Source organism: Crocuta crocuta, unplaced genomic scaffold, assembly GCF_008692635.1.
Source record: "Crocuta crocuta isolate KB4526 unplaced genomic scaffold, BGI_CrCroc_1.0 scaffold168, whole genome shotgun sequence".
In the NCBI taxonomy this organism is placed as follows: Eukaryota; Metazoa; Chordata; class Mammalia; order Carnivora; family Hyaenidae; genus Crocuta; species Crocuta crocuta.
In genome coordinates this window covers 6,371,709-6,388,255 of record NW_027532591.1, presented here as the reverse complement: position 1 = coordinate 6,388,255, position 16,547 = coordinate 6,371,709, and the positions used below count along the sequence as shown (strand labels likewise).

The 16,547-nt window shown below is 55.5% G+C and overlaps 1 protein-coding gene across 2 annotated transcripts in view; it reads left to right on the top strand.

Moving 5' to 3' along the window:
- The window catches only part of SSBP3 (single stranded DNA binding protein 3), a 157,716-nt gene extending 141,438 nt beyond the window's left edge, over positions 1 to 16,278 (top strand). For both annotated transcript variants that reach the window (XM_077779701.1, XM_077779700.1), the window contains 9 exons: positions 3,103 to 3,167; positions 3,843 to 3,891; positions 4,509 to 4,544; positions 5,022 to 5,076; positions 6,418 to 6,488; positions 13,147 to 13,225; positions 13,476 to 13,504; positions 13,635 to 13,736; positions 14,499 to 16,278. In XM_077779701.1, the coding sequence (XP_077635827.1) occupies positions 3,103 to 3,167; positions 3,843 to 3,891; positions 4,509 to 4,544; positions 5,022 to 5,076; positions 6,418 to 6,488; positions 13,147 to 13,225; positions 13,476 to 13,504; positions 13,635 to 13,736; positions 14,499 to 14,528 (516 nt within the window). In that variant the 3' untranslated portion in view covers positions 14,529 to 16,278. The remainder of the gene's footprint in view (positions 1 to 3,102; positions 3,168 to 3,842; positions 3,892 to 4,508; positions 4,545 to 5,021; positions 5,077 to 6,417; positions 6,489 to 13,146; positions 13,226 to 13,475; positions 13,505 to 13,634; positions 13,737 to 14,498) is intronic.
- Positions 16,279 to 16,547: the final 269 nt, after the last annotated feature.

The following is a 16,547-nucleotide window of genomic DNA, read 5'->3' as shown; positions in this document are numbered from 1 at the left end:
CGGGGGGGCGGGGGGGGGGGGGGGGGGGGGGGGGGGGGGGGGGGCGCGGTAGGGAGGAGCATCTGGCTGGCGGTCACCCCTTGGAGTCCAGTGCTGTGGGCAGGCGGACACCGAGGGAAGAGAACCATTTCTGGGTCTGGAACCATGCTTCTGAGCCATCTATGAAAAGGCTGGCAGTTTCCTCAAAATTGACATTTGGCCCTGCTTTCACCCCTGACTTCCCGCGCACCTTTGAGCAAGTCTTTGGCTGCTCTGGGCCTCTAGCTTGTCATCTTTGAAATGGGAAGGTGTAAGTGGCCCTCCAGGGTCTGGGCCCCGAGGAGGGAGGATCTGGCGGGCAACCCTCTTCTCGGGAAGCACCGGGCCGGCTGTTGGGGAGGCTCTGGAAGGTGGGGTAGAGGGAGGGACAGCAGCTGGTGGCCCCAGCGCCTCCCCCGAGGGCCTCACGCTGCGTGTGCGGGTGTGTCTCGGGAGTGAGCACCTGGCATGTCCTCTCCCCTCGCCCACCCTGGCCTTCTCTCCCGGGCCGGACGCAGCAGGATGCACGGTAGCCCCGCAAGGGGTCTCTGTCTGGAAGACTGTCGGCGGCCCAGCCATACACCTGGGGAGGTGGAAGCGAAGCCAAGATTTGCGTGCGGATTTGGCAGCGGCACGCGGGGCTTAGGAAGGACCCCTTAAGACCCGAGGTTCTGCAACGCTTAAGGCAGCATTAAGGGCTTTGGTGTTCGTTCTGCCGCTAACATCCCAAATCAGAACACACCTCCGAGAGCCGGCAGAGAGCACTTCAAAGCCACCGTTTGATTTGATCCTCACAGGCCTGCAGGGTCGGGGGCTCTGCGTCCCCGCGGTGCGGGAGAGGCAGCCCAGTGGAGGGTGGCAGCAGGGAAGCCAGGGCCAGGCCGAGGCCGTTCAGCCACAGGCCCGCCATGCACACAGCCCCATGAGGGGCGTCACTCTGTGGGCTGCAGCGTTTTAATCTTTCAAATCAAGATGAGGCCGTTGTAATGACTGAGCCCCGCTACACGGCCTGGCCTGGAGTGAGCGCTGGGGCCGCTTGTGCGGTTTGCCCAAAGTCACACATGTAGTGCCCAGGCCAGACCCGGCTCTCTTGTGCTCTGGCCTCGGACCCACGGCCCCGGCCAGCCCGCGCCACTGGCCTTAGAGAGGGCCTGGCTCCTGCACGTTTCCGGAGCAGACTCGGGGGATGTGGGACTGCCTGAGGACCCCTCCATGGCCGCCCTTGTCCGCCCCCTCGACTCCCTGCTGCTTGGCCTGGTGCCACTCCTGTCACTGTCTACGCCCTGTCTGTGTGTCCTCTTAGGCTCCGAGCCCTGGTCAGGGTGACCAGGCAGAGGAGGTGGCCCCAACCGGCTTTAAGGTTCCGGAGCCGGTCCTTGGCTGGAGAACCTGTCACCAGCATGATGTTGGCTCTGAGCTTGTCGGCTCGGGCTTTTGGGCCTCCGATGCTGTTCCTGTCCCCACCCGCCTTTCACCAGACGTGCGGGGAGAGTGCAGACCCAGAGGCTTATAGATCCAGTTTTTTTTGTTTTGTTTTTTTTAATCTTTATTTTTGAGAGAGACAGAGTGCACGTGGGGGTGGGGCAGAGAGAGGGAGACAAAATCCGAAGCAGGCTCCAGGCTCCTAGTTGTCATCACAGAGCCCGACGCGGGCTCGAACTCACAAACCGTGAGATCAGGACCCGAGCCGAAGTTGGACACTTACCCGACTGAGACACCCAGGTGCCATTGCAGATCCCAGTCTAAACCCCAGCAGAGTCATTGGCTTACTGACTTTGGGCAGATCTTTCTCCCCTCAGACCTTCAGTCTCCTGTAAAATGGGAATCACACCAGCTTCATGGCGGTGTTAAAAGGACAAGCCAGAGACTGGATGTAAAATGTGTTATGTGCTTAGCTACTACTGGCCGTTCCTCTGCCATCAAATTTCCACCAACCTTACTTCTTTCAGACTCTACACAGGCAGAGCTTAAGCAGCCCAACCGGCCCAGTTTCGCTTTCCGTTCATTTACTTGTCCACTCCTTCATTGACTCAGCACCCAGTCCGGGGCAGCTGGTACATGGGATGCATGCACGAACATCACTGAGATCTAGTCCCCACCTTCCAGAGAGGTACTTGGAGCCCAGTGGGAGAGATGGACATGTGGCCACGATCATAGTCCAGTGTGGTACAGGCTGCGGCAGGGGTGGGGGATTACAAGGCATTATGGGAGCAAATAGGATGAAGCAGTTAACCCTAAGAAGTGGGCAAGGAAGGCTTCACAGAGGAGGTGCCCTTTGAACTGGGTTTGGAGGCTGTGTAGGAGCCCGAGTGGAGAAGGGAGACAAGGTGTTTCTTCTGCAAAGAAAACAAGCACTCAAAGAAGGGAGTCAGGGAGAGCAGCGATAGAAGGTTCCTGATCCAGGTACTCCTGTGACTCACGATACTCTGCCCTGGAGGCTTGTACTGAGCCGAGGTGGGACTCTGCCCTCAGAATTGGTGACCCCCCTGAGTTTTCTTCCGGCTTCTCCCGCGCTGTGCTTGGTGAGGGACCCCTCGTGCTCACACCTGAATCAGGTGACCTGGACTGGGGGACAAGCCAGGTGTGTGGCAGGGCGGGGTGTCTGTATATGCTGGGCCTCGGAAGCAGCCACCAGCCAGGCCTTTGAGGATCCTTCCCCTTCCACGTTGAGACCCAGCCCCTGTCCCCAGCCAGCCGGCCATTTCTGCTCCTTTAGAGTCCCTAAGGGGGGCAGGTGTCCACCAAGTCGGTTCTGTTATGGGGCCGCTCCTTTCACCCACCCGAAACCCAAGATGAGAGGGCTTGCTGGACACCCGCATGCTTTTGAGAGAAACCCTCGCGAGACCCCCGAAGATGTGCTTAAAGTTGTGACTGTCCCTCTGTGCTGGCTTGTCATTGTGGCCCCATCCCTCTGCTCCCACCGCCCCCCCCCCACCTTTTTTAATGAATGTGTTATTTTTTTTTTCTCATCAAATCCTCTCCACAGACTAATCCTCTTGCTTCTGTTCTGTTTGTCTTTCCTCCCCCCGCCCTCTCCGGTGCCCCTTCTCCTTCTCATAGACTGACCCTTGGTTATCGTTGCAGAATTACAGCAGCGGCATGAGACCACCACCCAACTCCCTCGGCCCCGCCATGCCCGGGATAAACATGTAAGGCACAAAGCACCTTGCTGGCAGCTCAGAGCCCGTGGCTCCCTGACCCTCTGCCAGCCCCCCCAAAAGTCTCGTGAACAGTCACTCCTGACCCCTCTCTGGACCTCAGGCCTCTCGTCGGCGGTACTGGGATGAGAGTTCATAGGGTCCTTTTCGGTGCGTCTCCGTGCTGGGCGTGGTTCCGAGCCTGCTGACCGCCCACTTGCTCTTCCTAATAGCCCTGTGAGGCGGTTATTGCCCCCACTGACAAATGAGGCACCTGAGGCACAGAGAGGTGAAGTAACTTGCCCGTGCTCACACAGCTCTAAGCGACCGGGCCGGGATTTGAACCTCTGTACAGTGGACCGCTGTTGTGTGCTTTAGTGGTTCTTAACCTCCTTACGGGGATAGATCCCCGTGACAATCTGTGGGTTCCCTTCCTGGGAAGATGCACACGCAGAGGCAATTTTATATACTTGACATGTTTTTCATGTAATTTAGAGGAGCTTGTAGATTTCTAGCCATGGCGCTGCCTGCCCATTACCGCCCGAGGACCGGGTGTGTAAGGCCCTAGGGCCACATGAAGGACTTCCTGTTAGTGATGTCAGCCCTCTCGCTCTGGCGCTGCTGGCACCACCCCCTTGGGGTCACTGATACCTTTTTCATTGTTGCCATCTCTCTCCCTCTCTNCAGGGGCCCGGGAGCTGGCAGACCCTGGCCAAATCCTAACAGTGCTAACTCAGTGAGTACCCAGGTTGAGTGGGAGGGGCTTCTAGTCTACAGGGTGGTCCTGTCCCCAAGTTGGGGGGCATCCTGAGAGGTGGGGATGCAACAAGACTCCACCTGACGCTTGCCAGGGGGAGCCCCACCTGTGAGTGGAAGCTTGGGGCTAACATGCTGCGCCTTCAGGGTTTTGGCCCCAGCCCAGCCCACTGATCTGCAGAAAGCCTACGTGAGCTGAGAGCTTGCTCAGAGAGCATTGTCCGCATGGAAGGTTCTGGCAAGCCTCTCTTCCCCGGCAGGGCTGGCTTCCCAGTACCCAGAGGAAGGAGCTGAGAAGGGGCTCAGCACAGTCAGTCTGGGACAGAAGGCCAGAGGGGTGGGGAGAAGCCCTCACTTTCCTGTCCCTTCAGACTGGAGGGTCTCCCCTGCCCACGCCCCCTCAGAGCCCCCTGCCAAGGCTCTCGGGATCAGTTCAGTGCAGGAACTGGGCTTTGCTCACAGCCCTGGCCCCCTCCCAGGGTGTCCCACAGCCTTTTCCGGGAAGAGGGGGTGGGTTGCCCAGTGGATTTGGAAGCCCCAGGACACTGGGTATCAGAGGAAGGGACTCTGACATGTGCCCCCCCTTCTTGTTTTTAGATTCCATACTCCTCCTCGTCACCTGGTACCTACGTGGTAAGTGTATGGGGGTTTAGGGGATTGCGTGTCCAGCCACGTGTGACTGAATGTGCAGGAGAACTCCTCCAGGGTCCCCGGCTCGTTCCCTTTCAAAACACACTCTGAGCACAAGTTCCAGACTGTGCTAGAGTCTGCTGTCACTCTTCAGGGATCTGTACCTTCTGGGGGCCCGGAAGTCCCCAAACAAGGCCTAGAGCTGGGCCCCCATCTTGGGGGCTGACCAGTGGCCCAGCTGGTTTCCACCACAGCTGCCTCTGGGTTTGAAGAAAGGAAGTGGGTGGGGGCAGGGGGGCAGTCCAAGTCCAGCTCCCCCGGGGCTTAAACCCTTGGGCTCTGCTTGAGCTTTAGCAAGAATGGAATGCCAGGCTGGGGCCTGGATGAGCACTTGACTTTGACGTGGCCAGAGCTCGGTGGCTTCTCCCCATCTGTGTCATTGCCGTGGGTTTCTCATGTCTGTTTTTATCTCATCTGCAGGGACCTCCAGGCGGTGGTGGACCCCCAGGAACACCCATCATGCCTAGTCCTGCAGGTAAGAAGTCTTGGGGAGAGTGTGCCATCGAGGGAGTTAGGGGGTCCTGGAGGGGTCCCAAGCTTACCAGCCATCCCATCCCTCCTGAGCAGCGAGTCCCCCACCAGGCATGTCAGCGACAGGGGTTTAGAGGCAGGAGGCCCCCGGTGCCTCTGAACCTTCCTTGTGCCCTCAGCAAGGTCACTCCTCATCTTTGGTTAGAATGGGACAGGGATGGGGGAGGAGGAGCTCCAGGAACGAGGGTCTCACCGTCCTCGGCTTGCACTGGTTGGCTAGCACCCTGTCCTGTCTGTAGATTTCTCTAGATGACTGAAAAGGGGCTTTGGGATTCTGGCATCCTAGGACCGGGACTCTAACACGGCGCTTCATGAGTTCCCAGAGCTCTAGCTTCTGGTCCTCTATACAGGAGATGCCAACTCTCTCTTCCTCCATCAGAGCAGGGCCAGTGTGCACACACGCAGGCATGTGCACACGTGCACACACACAGCGTCAAGGTTGTGTGTCTTTCCCAGCTGAGAATAACGTACCGCCATCTAGAAGGAATCCCATGCACACTTCTACCCACCCAAAAAATAAAAAGTGAGACCTAGCTGGATTTCTGCCCTAGAAATAAGGGGCCTGCTCCTGATGGAAACATGGTAGCTCATTTTCTTAGGAGACTTCCCTGGCTAACTGGGGAGACGGAGGGGTCCCCCTCTTCCCAGACCCCTGGGCTCCCAGTAGCAGGGAGGCTGCTTATCCGGAGTCTGGAGCCAGCGGCGGCTGTGACGTTCCGGCCCCTGCTCCCGCTCCCTCTTTCTGCTGCTGCATTTTTATGAGCCGCGTGACCTACATTCAGACTGGGTCACATTAAGCCATTGCATATGTGATGCATCTCCAGCCCTATGCGTCCCTCTCGCTCCTGCCCCCTCAGCTTGGCAAGGTGGCCCCTGGGTAATTTGTGGCATTTCTCTTTCCCCAAATCAATTATAAAAACGCTAGGCGGGCTTGGAGGAGAGCGCAGGTGAGGGTCCCTAGCAAGGTCACGGGATCAGGTTGTTTTGGGGTGGGGAGACGAGAATTTGAACCTGCCACCCACCCGCCCATCCCTTTGCCACGTCCACACCACCATCCAGACACCCGGGACTTCTTTGTTTCAGGGTTGAGCAGTTTTCACAGTTGAATTTTCTGTGATTAAAAACTTTGTGAATCTTCATTAAATACAAATTAGCCAGAAAATGGTGGTACTTAGAGGAGATTTTCGGTGATAAAATACAAAAGAATGAGTTCAAGTGCCACGAGTTTGTTTTAATTAAGAAATGAATTAATCACCCCGACTTGTGGGTTTCCACTGTTCTACAGATTCAACAAATTCCAGTGACAACATCTACACAATGATTAATCCGGTGCCGCCTGGAGGCAGCCGGTCCAACGTAAGTCCGCTTTCTAATAATTTACATATCAGATACCATAACAAATCATAATTAACTTCATCAGCTGAGGGGAAAGCACGTTTAATTGATTTCAGCCATTTGTTACCAAAGATGAATAAAATAAACGTCAGAAAAGCCATTAACTCTTAGGCAACTCAGTTCCCATTTTGCAGCTGAACGGGTTGGGGGGGGACACAGGACGTGGAGAGGTGCCCTCCTCTGTGGCCAGAGCGGGGCACCCGGCCTCACTGTGGGGATCCATGCTGCTGAGTGGGGTGTCGGGGAGGGACAGCACCAGGCTGCGGGTGGACCCCGGCCACTCCCTGCTCCGCTGACTGGGCTGTGCCTCCAGCCCCTTTGGGAGCCCTGTGACTCCCTCAGCGTCTCTGCCTCTGTGTGGGTCATTGCCTTCCTCTCACCCTCTCCCTTCTTGGCTTCTCCAAGTGCAGCCCTTTGTAATGTTGTGGCTCCAATTCCACCTTGTCGTATCCCTGCCCATCCACTCCCTCTCATGGCCTGTGTCTCCTGCTAGATGGCACTGGACTAGGCAGCCACGGCCTGTCCCCTTCTCTCCCCATGGGAGCTCCCTGAGGAGAAGCCCAGTCTGACTCCCTTCTGCAGACAGCCCTTTGGCATCAGCCGGGGAGGTGACTCGGACTGGCTTTGCACTTGGCAAGCTCAGTGTCTGGAAGGGAGGCTGCCGTGTGACCGAAGGAACAGTCTGGACCGCAGAGCCAGGGGCTGGGCTTGGGGCCCCCGAGTTGTTCTGGCCTTGTGGGGTGCTTCGTTGGGTTTTGTTGGTTTGGTTCCTGATGTGCCTGTGCTAAACGCTGACTGGGAGCTGCCCCATGCTGGACCCTGCACACTCTTAATCTTCCGGCAGCCTGCGGGGGTTGTGAGCGGGACCTAGACCAGGGCCCTGTGCCCAGAGCGTGGGAACTGCACTCCTTAACCACTGCCCTGCCCTCCCTGTCTGTCTCCTGGATGGCCAGCACCCCTCCCACCCCAGCCTGCATCACCCCTGTTACCCAGCAGGGTGACCGGCCATCAGGTTGCAGCAGTGAAAGCTCTGTGTCTCAGGAGACGCCTTCCCAGGACACACAGCCCATGGTGTTGGCAGTGGATGCCAAAGGGCGGGTGGAAAAGTATCGGGCTCTTACAGCGGCCCGAAAGCCAGGGACCGAGCTCATTGTGTTTAGTGTCTGCTGGAAAGGGCACAGGTGCCCTTCCTGCCACAGCCGCCGTCGCTGCCTCTCCCCAACCGTGGGCGCCAGCGGTCCCGGCCCACGGCTCCCAGTGAACCGTCTGTGTCATGGCTCCGAGGGCCTGGCTCCAGTGCACCGGGGTCAGGGGCCCCAGTGGGTCTGCCTGGGCTCTGTCCACAGATGAACCGCCGTATTCTGTGTTGAGGTGGTACGGGTCTCTTCCACGTTGTGAGTCGAGGTCCGTGTTTTCTGAGAGTTGAGAGGATGACGGTTCTGCCACCAGCATGGCCCAGACAGAAGAGAAGGAAGGGACGGGGAGGGGCGTGTGTGTGCGGAGGAGGGGTGAGAGTGCCCGTGCACAGCTCTCTCGGTCAGCCCAGGCCGCTATTGCTCAGCGGGGAGTGGTGGCTGCTGAAATCGCTCAGGCGGAGCCCCCCAGTGCCCCCGCCACTGCCACCGCGTCATTCCCTCTCTGGTTCTGTGAACGGAGGGCGTTGCGTTTCCTTCGGCTGCACCCACGTCCTGTGCGGCCCCCGCCACGGGGGAGTTGTGGCGGTCAGTATCGGTCTGTTACGGCATCAGGCCCGTGCTGTCAGGTCTTGCCAACAATCAGGGGGCCTTTCTGCAGTTTAGCAAGTGGAGCCTCAGATCATGGCAACAAGAACGTGTCTCCTCGCTTGTAGGTACTTTGCTCAAAAGCTGGAGCTTCAGTTCCATGACCACTTTCACGAAGCTGCAGAAAACAGATCTGAGATGGTTGTTCTCTCGTGCACATGGCAAGCTAGACCTTGCTCGTCCCTCTGCGTATTTGGCAGGCAGCACACGGTTAATTTGGGGAATAAACTTACCTGCCACCCTTGCCACACACCTTGTGCCCAGCACTGCCACAAAAGGGGACAACGTGCTTGCGATGCCAGGCTTTCATAAGGGAAGATTCTGGTCCCTCCCCAGACCCACCTGCTCAGAACATGCCAGATACATGTAACGGGACGTTGGGCTCCGCAGGGGTGGGGAGGGGCCCAGGTGCGCGCCCGCATGCTGGCTGGCAGCATCGCGGGCCAGAGGAAAGATGGTACGAGGCCGGCCCACCAGGATATCATTCTCTCACTGGGGAACCGTGGAGCTGAGAACACAGAGAAGGAATCACAGTAAGATGGACGCGTAGATGCTGTTTCTCTAGAACCTCTCAGTGGTCTTTCTGGGGGCCGCCAGGAGCCTGGAAGAGAATGAGCAGACCTCACCTGGGTCTTTTGGGGGGGAGGGGTTGGGGGGGATGCAACAAAATCTCATCGGCCAAAGTAGTGACTTTTGCTGTGGAAATGAGATGGCCCAAGAACATGTCACCAGTAAAGGGCAGCCGCATTGTGTAGGACTTTTCCCAACTTCTTCACCGAAACTGTAAGTTACCTGGTGTCCAGCTTGGACCTCACGGGGTCATCTTGCCTCTGTGCTTTAACACCGTTTTCCCTGAGAAAGCGAGGTCCCCGTGGTAACGACATCCAGTGCGCCTCGGAATGCTTAGAAATCATGGATGTTGGAGACCGCACAGCCAGCTTGACAAGTTTCAGGGTGCAGGGGGCCTGACCGGCAAGCACTCATCCCCCTAACCCAGCCTGTGGGTACAAAGGGAATGGACGTGTTTAGGGAGCTGGAGGTGAACTCCTACAGGTGCAGAAACCTACGCAAGTTCACAAAGTCCTGAATACTCGACGCATGGACGTTTTTGTGGAGGGTGAATGTGGGGGTTACCGTGTTAGACCCACACCAGGGCCGGATGAGAGCACAGTGGCAAGTCAGAGTGAATTGTACATTTGCCGCTGTGTTCGGTTAGCACTGCAGGAAAAAAAAAAGGCTGGCCTGGAGGCTGCGGGGAATTCAGAGAAGGCTTGGAAGAAAAACAGGCACCTCTTACCCATCGCACCCTCGAGAGCAAGATGGTCACCAGCAGCTCCGTGGCCCGGGTTTGCTGTCCTGCTGTGCCTTCTCAAACCGGCCAGGTCCCATCCAGGAATGTGGCCTCCGTCGGTGCCACGTGTGTTCCCAAAGGGACGCTGAGGGCGTAGGCTGTGTCAGGCTGGACTAATGACCTCCCTTAAATGGATTATCCAGCACATCTACCTGACAGAGAAACTGTGCTAGTACCTCTTTGTACAAAACCTTTTTCTAATCTTTAAAAAAAAAAAAAAAAAATGCAGAGCAAAAATCCCCTATTATAATACAGGACCAAAAGAAACACGATTTTTTAAATTGTTTTTTAATGCTTTATTTTTGAGAGAGAAAGAGAGAAAACGAGCAGAGGAAGGGCAGGGAGAGACGGAGATACAGAATCCAAAGCAGGCTCCAGGCTCTGAGCCGTCAGCACAGAGCCCAAGGCGGGGCTCGAACCTACAAACCGTGAGATCGTGACCTGAGCCAAAGTCGGACGCTTAACCGACTGAGCCACCCAGGCGCCCCAAGAAACATTTTTAAAAATTGAATATAAGTAATATCTGTTTAGTCAGTCCATTGCATTTAGCTTTTTTTAAAAAAATCTTAAATTTGTATGTCTTAAGAATACATAGGAAATAGGCTGTGAAACTTAAGTATCCAGTAAAGAGTTCAAATAAATTACTCTATTAGAGGACAGAAACATTATTAAAATGTTGTTTTTCTCACACAAACCATTTATTTTTTTAACTAGTCCTCTACCAACTGTTGCTGTTAACTAGCCTGACTGTGGTTTTATTGAAATCATAGCACTTATGTAACAAAATAACGGACACAGAGTAAACAGGCGGTGTAGACAGCCGTGTGTGTGCAGGCGAGTGCAGGAGTAGATGCTGCTCCACAGTGGAACCCAGAACCGCCCCAGAGCGCTCAGCCCTCGACACGCACAGCATTTACAGTAACACACTCCGAGGAAAACAGGAGTCAATGTTTGTGGCCCGGGTGAAAGCAAAGCCTCCTTCCCTACGACGCCGAAAACACGGGTGACAAAAGAAGAAAGCAGATAAATTGGACTTCATCAAGATTTAAAACTTCCATGCTTCAAAGGGGCACCACCATCAATCAAGAAGGTAAAACTGCAGCCCGCAGCGTGGAGAAAATCTTTGCATATCTGATACCGGACTTGACTCCAAAATACGCAAGGACCTCTTGGAGCTCAGTGATGAAAAAACAACCCCATTTAAAAAACGAGCCAAGGATCCAAACAGACATTTCTGCAGAGATGTGTCCGTAGCCGGTAAGCACACGCCTAGGTGCTCCGCTTCGTGGCCGTCGGGGAGATGCACATGGCAAGCACGACGCCGGAAGACCTCAGAGCCCTCACGGCGCCGTGGGGAACGGGAAATGACACGGCTGCTTTGGAAAACAGTGTGGCGGGTCCTCGAAAGGTTACACAGAAGTACCACAGGACCCTGCGACTCCACTGCTGGGTAGGTATCTACCCAAGAGATAAAAACCCGGGTCCACATAGTAATGGAACGCAAATACTCATGGCGGTGTTTTTCACAATAGCTAAAATGTGGCCATGAGCAGCGTGTCTGTTGACGGAGCAGACACACAAACGCAGCCTCTCCATATGATGGGATGTGGTTTGGCCGGAAGTAGTGAAGTGATGCTTTGTGCCCCAACATGGCTGGACCTCAAAGACCTGCCGAGCAAAGGTCATACACGATTCCGTTTTCACGAAGTGTCCGGAAGAGGCAAATCCATAGACACAGAAAACAAATTAATGGTTGTCTGGGGCCAGGGGTTTGAGGTGGGTGGGGAGTGACCTGTTGGGTACAGGGTTTCTCTACGGGGGGATGAGAACGTTCATACATTGATGGTGGTGATGGCTGTGCACCTCCAGATGTGCTGAAAACCACCAAATTGTTTGCTTGCCATGGGCCAGCTGTACGGCGTGTGAATTCCAGCTCAGTCAAGCTGTTAGAAATGATAATGCACAAGAAGATGAAAAGTTTTAAAAAGACGCTCGTGTTAAAGTCAGAACATGCCATTATTTCTGACGTTATCATATCCGGGGACTGTTTTGTCTGGTAACTGTGTCCCCTGAGTTGGCTCCTTAAAAAGCCAGTCACTGTTGCCCTCTTCTCACGTGGATTAATAAGTGTGAAATTTGTTGCCAGATGTCAAGAAATGTGACTTTGTGCCTGTGAGTGGCCCTGGGAGGCCTCTGGGGAAGGCAGGAGGCCAGGAGGCCGCCTCGATGGTGGTGGTGGGGGTGGCTCGCACCCTAGCCGCACCCCTGCAGTCTGGGAGTGCCGCTCTCTGCTTATGCAGGACCCCTGCTTAGAATGACTTCTGTGAACTGTCTCCCCCTGCCCAAATTCTGTCCTCTGTTATTTTGGCCTCTTCCGCCTCCTCCATGCAGCATGTTCGGATTTCTCTGCCCTCTCCCCAGTGCCTCTCCCTGCAGCCTTGGCCCTGCCTCGTCTGCAGCTCCCCTGGGAACTCAGCACCTCTGTCCTGTGGGGTGGTTGGGTGTCCATAGCCATGGACTTCTCTTCCGGGCCAGGCTTAGCTATGACTTGACTCTGTATCTCTCGCCCCTAGCATAGGGCAGATGCCTAACTGTCCTCCACTCTGCCCTTTCCACCCCTGTGCACCCTGACATCTGGTCTGCATCACAGGGCCTTGGCTCTCCAGACGGTGCTCAGCTGTCCCTTTTCGGCTGTGGGATATGACCTCCGGCCTTTGGTTGCTGCTTTTCTGAGATGGTTTAGGAGTTCCCCACAGGCCCGAGGCTTGGGGTAGAGTGGATTCCACCTCTGGCCTCAGCAGCCTTCCTCTGCATTGTCCCCAGGATGGGGGGACAGCCCAGCTTCTGGTCCCCTGCCCCCCAAGTCACTCGTTATCTTACCCATGAAACTCCATTCCTGAGGACTCGCTCAGAGGCGGCTGGTGGGATAGCCCCAGGCTCAGGCTGCCTGCGCCCCAGTCCCCACCCCTCCCATTTCCCGGGGTGGGGGCAACTTCCGACAAAGAATTTCCCACTCTCAGTGCTCCAGAGTCCTTATCTGTAAAATGGGGATGAGAGACGTTAATACTTTTGGCCCCTGGCTGCACAGCTGCACAGCTGCACACAGTCACCCATTTGTGTGTCTATGAGGTTCTGACCTGTGCCCCAGGCCCCGTCCCATAGAGACAGCCCTGTCATCGGGTCCATGACGCTTGGTTAGAGAGCTGTCTTGGCACCACACTGTAGCCTTGGGCCAGCGTCTTCCCTCTCTGGGTTTATTTTCTCACTTGGTGCATAGGGAGGACACCCCTGCCCTGCCCAATTCCAAGGGCAAGGAGAGGAACCAGCTCCAATTTTCTGGGGGCAGCAGATAGCTCAGCATGCCTGACAGGGGAGCCCAGCCAGATGGGAGCTCTCCGAGGGCACAGCTCGTTGGTAGCTGGGGGTGGGAGCCCCTGAGAGGAGTGCGGAGGGCCCGGGGCCCGCTCACGCCGTGTTTCTCCCCCAGTTCCCGATGGGTCCAGGCTCAGATGGCCCGATGGGAGGCATGGGCGGCATGGAGCCACACCACATGAACGGATCGTTAGGTAAGCGGGCACTGGCCCTGTGGTTGTGCCGCACCCGCACCCCGCGCGCCCCTGCCCAAGCAGCCTCCCGTGGCCCGGCCAGGCCTGGTCTACCCCCACTGACCTCGGCTGGGCACGTAGGAAGATCGCCAGAGATGCTGCCAGGACAGAAGATTCTCTGCACAGAAATAGTGTGGGATTCGGGTGGGTTTGGAGACCTGTCCACAGAAGAACAAACAAGAAACTGAATCCGGTGTTTCCTTCCTTCCAGGGTCAGGTGACATAGATGGACTACCCAAAGTGAGTGTGCATTGTGTGTATTCCCCCCCGGTCGCATCCACCTTGCCCTGAGTCCTCAGAACACTGTTCTCCCCATCGGGTGGGCAGGTTGCTGGGGCACCGGGGCTCACCTCCTCTCTCCTCTCCCCAGAATTCTCCTAACAACATAAGTGGCATTAGCAATCCTCCAGGCACCCCTCGAGACGATGGTGAGCTAGGAGGGAACTTCCTCCACTCCTTCCAGAATGACAATGTAAGTGCTGCACGCACCCCTCCCCCCATTTCGTCCCTGGATCATCATCTTACCCCTGGGACCAGGGACTATTTCTGTAACAAGTTGCGGTGCCCGCCGGCCAAGAACAGCCTGGCAGGCTGGTGTCCCAACAGCTGTGCCTCTGGCTTTCACCTTGGTCCTTGGTAGACCCCTCACCTCCCCACTGCATGGCCCCAACCGCTGCCACCCTGGCCACTGGCAGGACCTTCTGGAAGCCTCCAAAGGGAAGCACATCACCTCCAACACTGATAAAGCTGATACAGCTGGAAAAGCCCTGTGTTGGGACTCAGTGGGCCTGTGAGGGAGGTCCACTGCTGTCTGTCCTGGGGAGGAAGGTTCATACACCCAGAGATTTCCGGGATCCCCATGCAGAGGGCCTGGCTTCCATTTACAATTCCATACGAAGAAACGACGTCATGATTAAGCAGCTCGTGAGAATCCCAGATTGGCCCCCCACCAGGGCAGCTTGGGCGAGCTGCAGGAAAGCAGCTGTGTGGGAAGGGGTGTCTGCTGCTTCCTCAGCTGGAAGGAAGGGGATTTGAGAAGAAAGGGGGGTAGGGTAGGGGGTAACAGCACACCCCAGGGCTCCCAGGAGGGGGAGGGGGAGGGGCGGCTAGTGCTGAGCAGGCAGAGCCCTCACAGGCTTCCCCACCCAGCCACACTCCTAGACTGGCCCTGCCCAGCCCCCAGGGCTCCTACACTCTGGCCCTCACGGCCCTGTCTCTGCTTCTCCCCTTCCAGTATTCTCCAAGCATGACGATGAGCGTGTGATCCCCTCCTCTTCTCCGAGACGCTGAGAGAGCCGGCATTGCGGGCGGGAAGATGCCAGAAATTATGCAAGAAGAAGTGAGGTGTCATTACCCAGGAGCTGGGGGAGGGGCGTCTCCATACTCCCCCTCAGCCCCCACCCTCCTCCTCCAGTCCCCCAACCTGTCCCAATTTTAGTTTCATGCAATAAAAAGGCCGAACTTTTTATTCCATAAAACATGAAGGACAAAACTCAAAAATATATTTCAAGTCAATGACCAGAAAAATCCCACCCCTTGCCCTTTCCCAAAAGGACCTTTTATGTACATGACACTTTTTGTTTTTTTTGTTTGTTTGTTTGGGGTTTTACCATTATTGGGATTTTTTAATTTGTTTTCAGGGGGGTTTTTTGGGGGGGAAAAATTTTTAAAAACGGAAGCTTCTAGCAAGTCCCTTCCCCACCCCACACCCATCAACCTCTTTGCTTTCTTCTTTAAAAAAAAAAAAAGAAAAAGAAAAAAGGACAAAAAAAAGTGCCCTGCTGTCTGTCTGTCCCCAAGCCCTCCCAACCAGGAAAGCTAGTCTAGGTGTGAGATCTCACGCTGTCTTTGTAGCCATCTAAAAATAATAATAATAATAATAAACTGGGCAGTTTACAATCGGTGGTTTCTTTCAAAAGGCCTTTTTTGGAAAGAGACAAAGTCCCCTTTCTCCACTTGGGGTTTTCGGTTTGTGCGGACGGGCAAGCGAGGGGTGGGAATGTGTTTTGTTTTTGCTTGGTTTCTCCCGGCGAGGTGGCATCGGCAGCTGCACAACTGGGACCCCAGAACCACTCCCCCCCCATATGTGGCCCGAGGGGCCAGACCACCTGACCGCTTTCAGGACTCTGCCACAGCGGAGACGCGCTGTGACCCGGTGGCATGCACTGTGTTCCCAGGACTGCTTCCTCCTCTCTCTTCTGGACCTTCCCCCGCCCGGCCTCCCTGCCGCTCCGGCCCTCTCCTCAGCCCCCACCCCAGTCTTCCCAGCGAGAATCCTGCCAGCTGGGCGGTGGCCTGGACGGAGCGCATGGGGGAGGCCGCCCCCAACAGGATGGCTATGACCTGGGACATGGCAACCGTGACCCCCGCGTTCTCGCCCCGTGGCCCTGGCTCGCATCGTCCTCGTGGTGTGTGCGGGCACCGTAGGGCTGGAGTTTGGGTTTCCTTTTGGTTTTTTTCTCTTGATTCTTGCTTCTTTTTCAAAGATGGGAATTGATCAGAATTGCTCTGTATACGCTTGGAACTGGATGGAAAGACTTTGGAATAGCTGTTGGGGGGCGGAGGACACCAACAACCAAACAGATGTGCTGTTTCCGGTCCTGTTTTTATTTTCAAAAACCGACAAATGCGACAGTGGAGCCTGTCCCCTCCGAGGAGGGGTGACTCGTGGCCTCCCTCACCTCACCACCCCCATCGAACCTCCGTGTCTTGCCCCGAAGACACCCGAATTCTTTGTACATTTACAGCCCCTCCTCCCTGCTCCCCTGTAGCTGCTGTTTGTTTTCCTCCCTCCCCTTCCTGATCCATGTATATCATACTATGTGAGATACCATCTGCCTGAAAAAAGACCTTGTGCGGATTATTGGGAACATTGTAGCTGTTTCTGTGTTTTTTCTTACCTTGTAGTCTGGTTCTGAATTAAGAGAGGAAAAAAAAAAGTAATTATGATACATTGTAGTTTGTGTACGATATATGTTGATAACGTTTTATTAAAGGGACATCTTTTTTCCGCAGCCCTTCCTGACATGTTTGGGGGCAAACGTGGGTGGGAGTTTATTATACTGATTACAAAATGCAAGGTGACTGGGTACAGTTTTTGTTCCTGGCGCATAACAAGATTTTGTTTTGTGTTCAAGTTGTCCACCCTGTTTTCCTGGGCATGTTAATTCTGCATTTTCTGTGCAGAGTTGCAGTGGCCTTTGGGGAAGGCGGGTTGGGAGGGAAGCCGTCAGTCTCCCGTCTAATATTTGCGGGCACGGCCAGAATGTATTTTTCAGGGAGT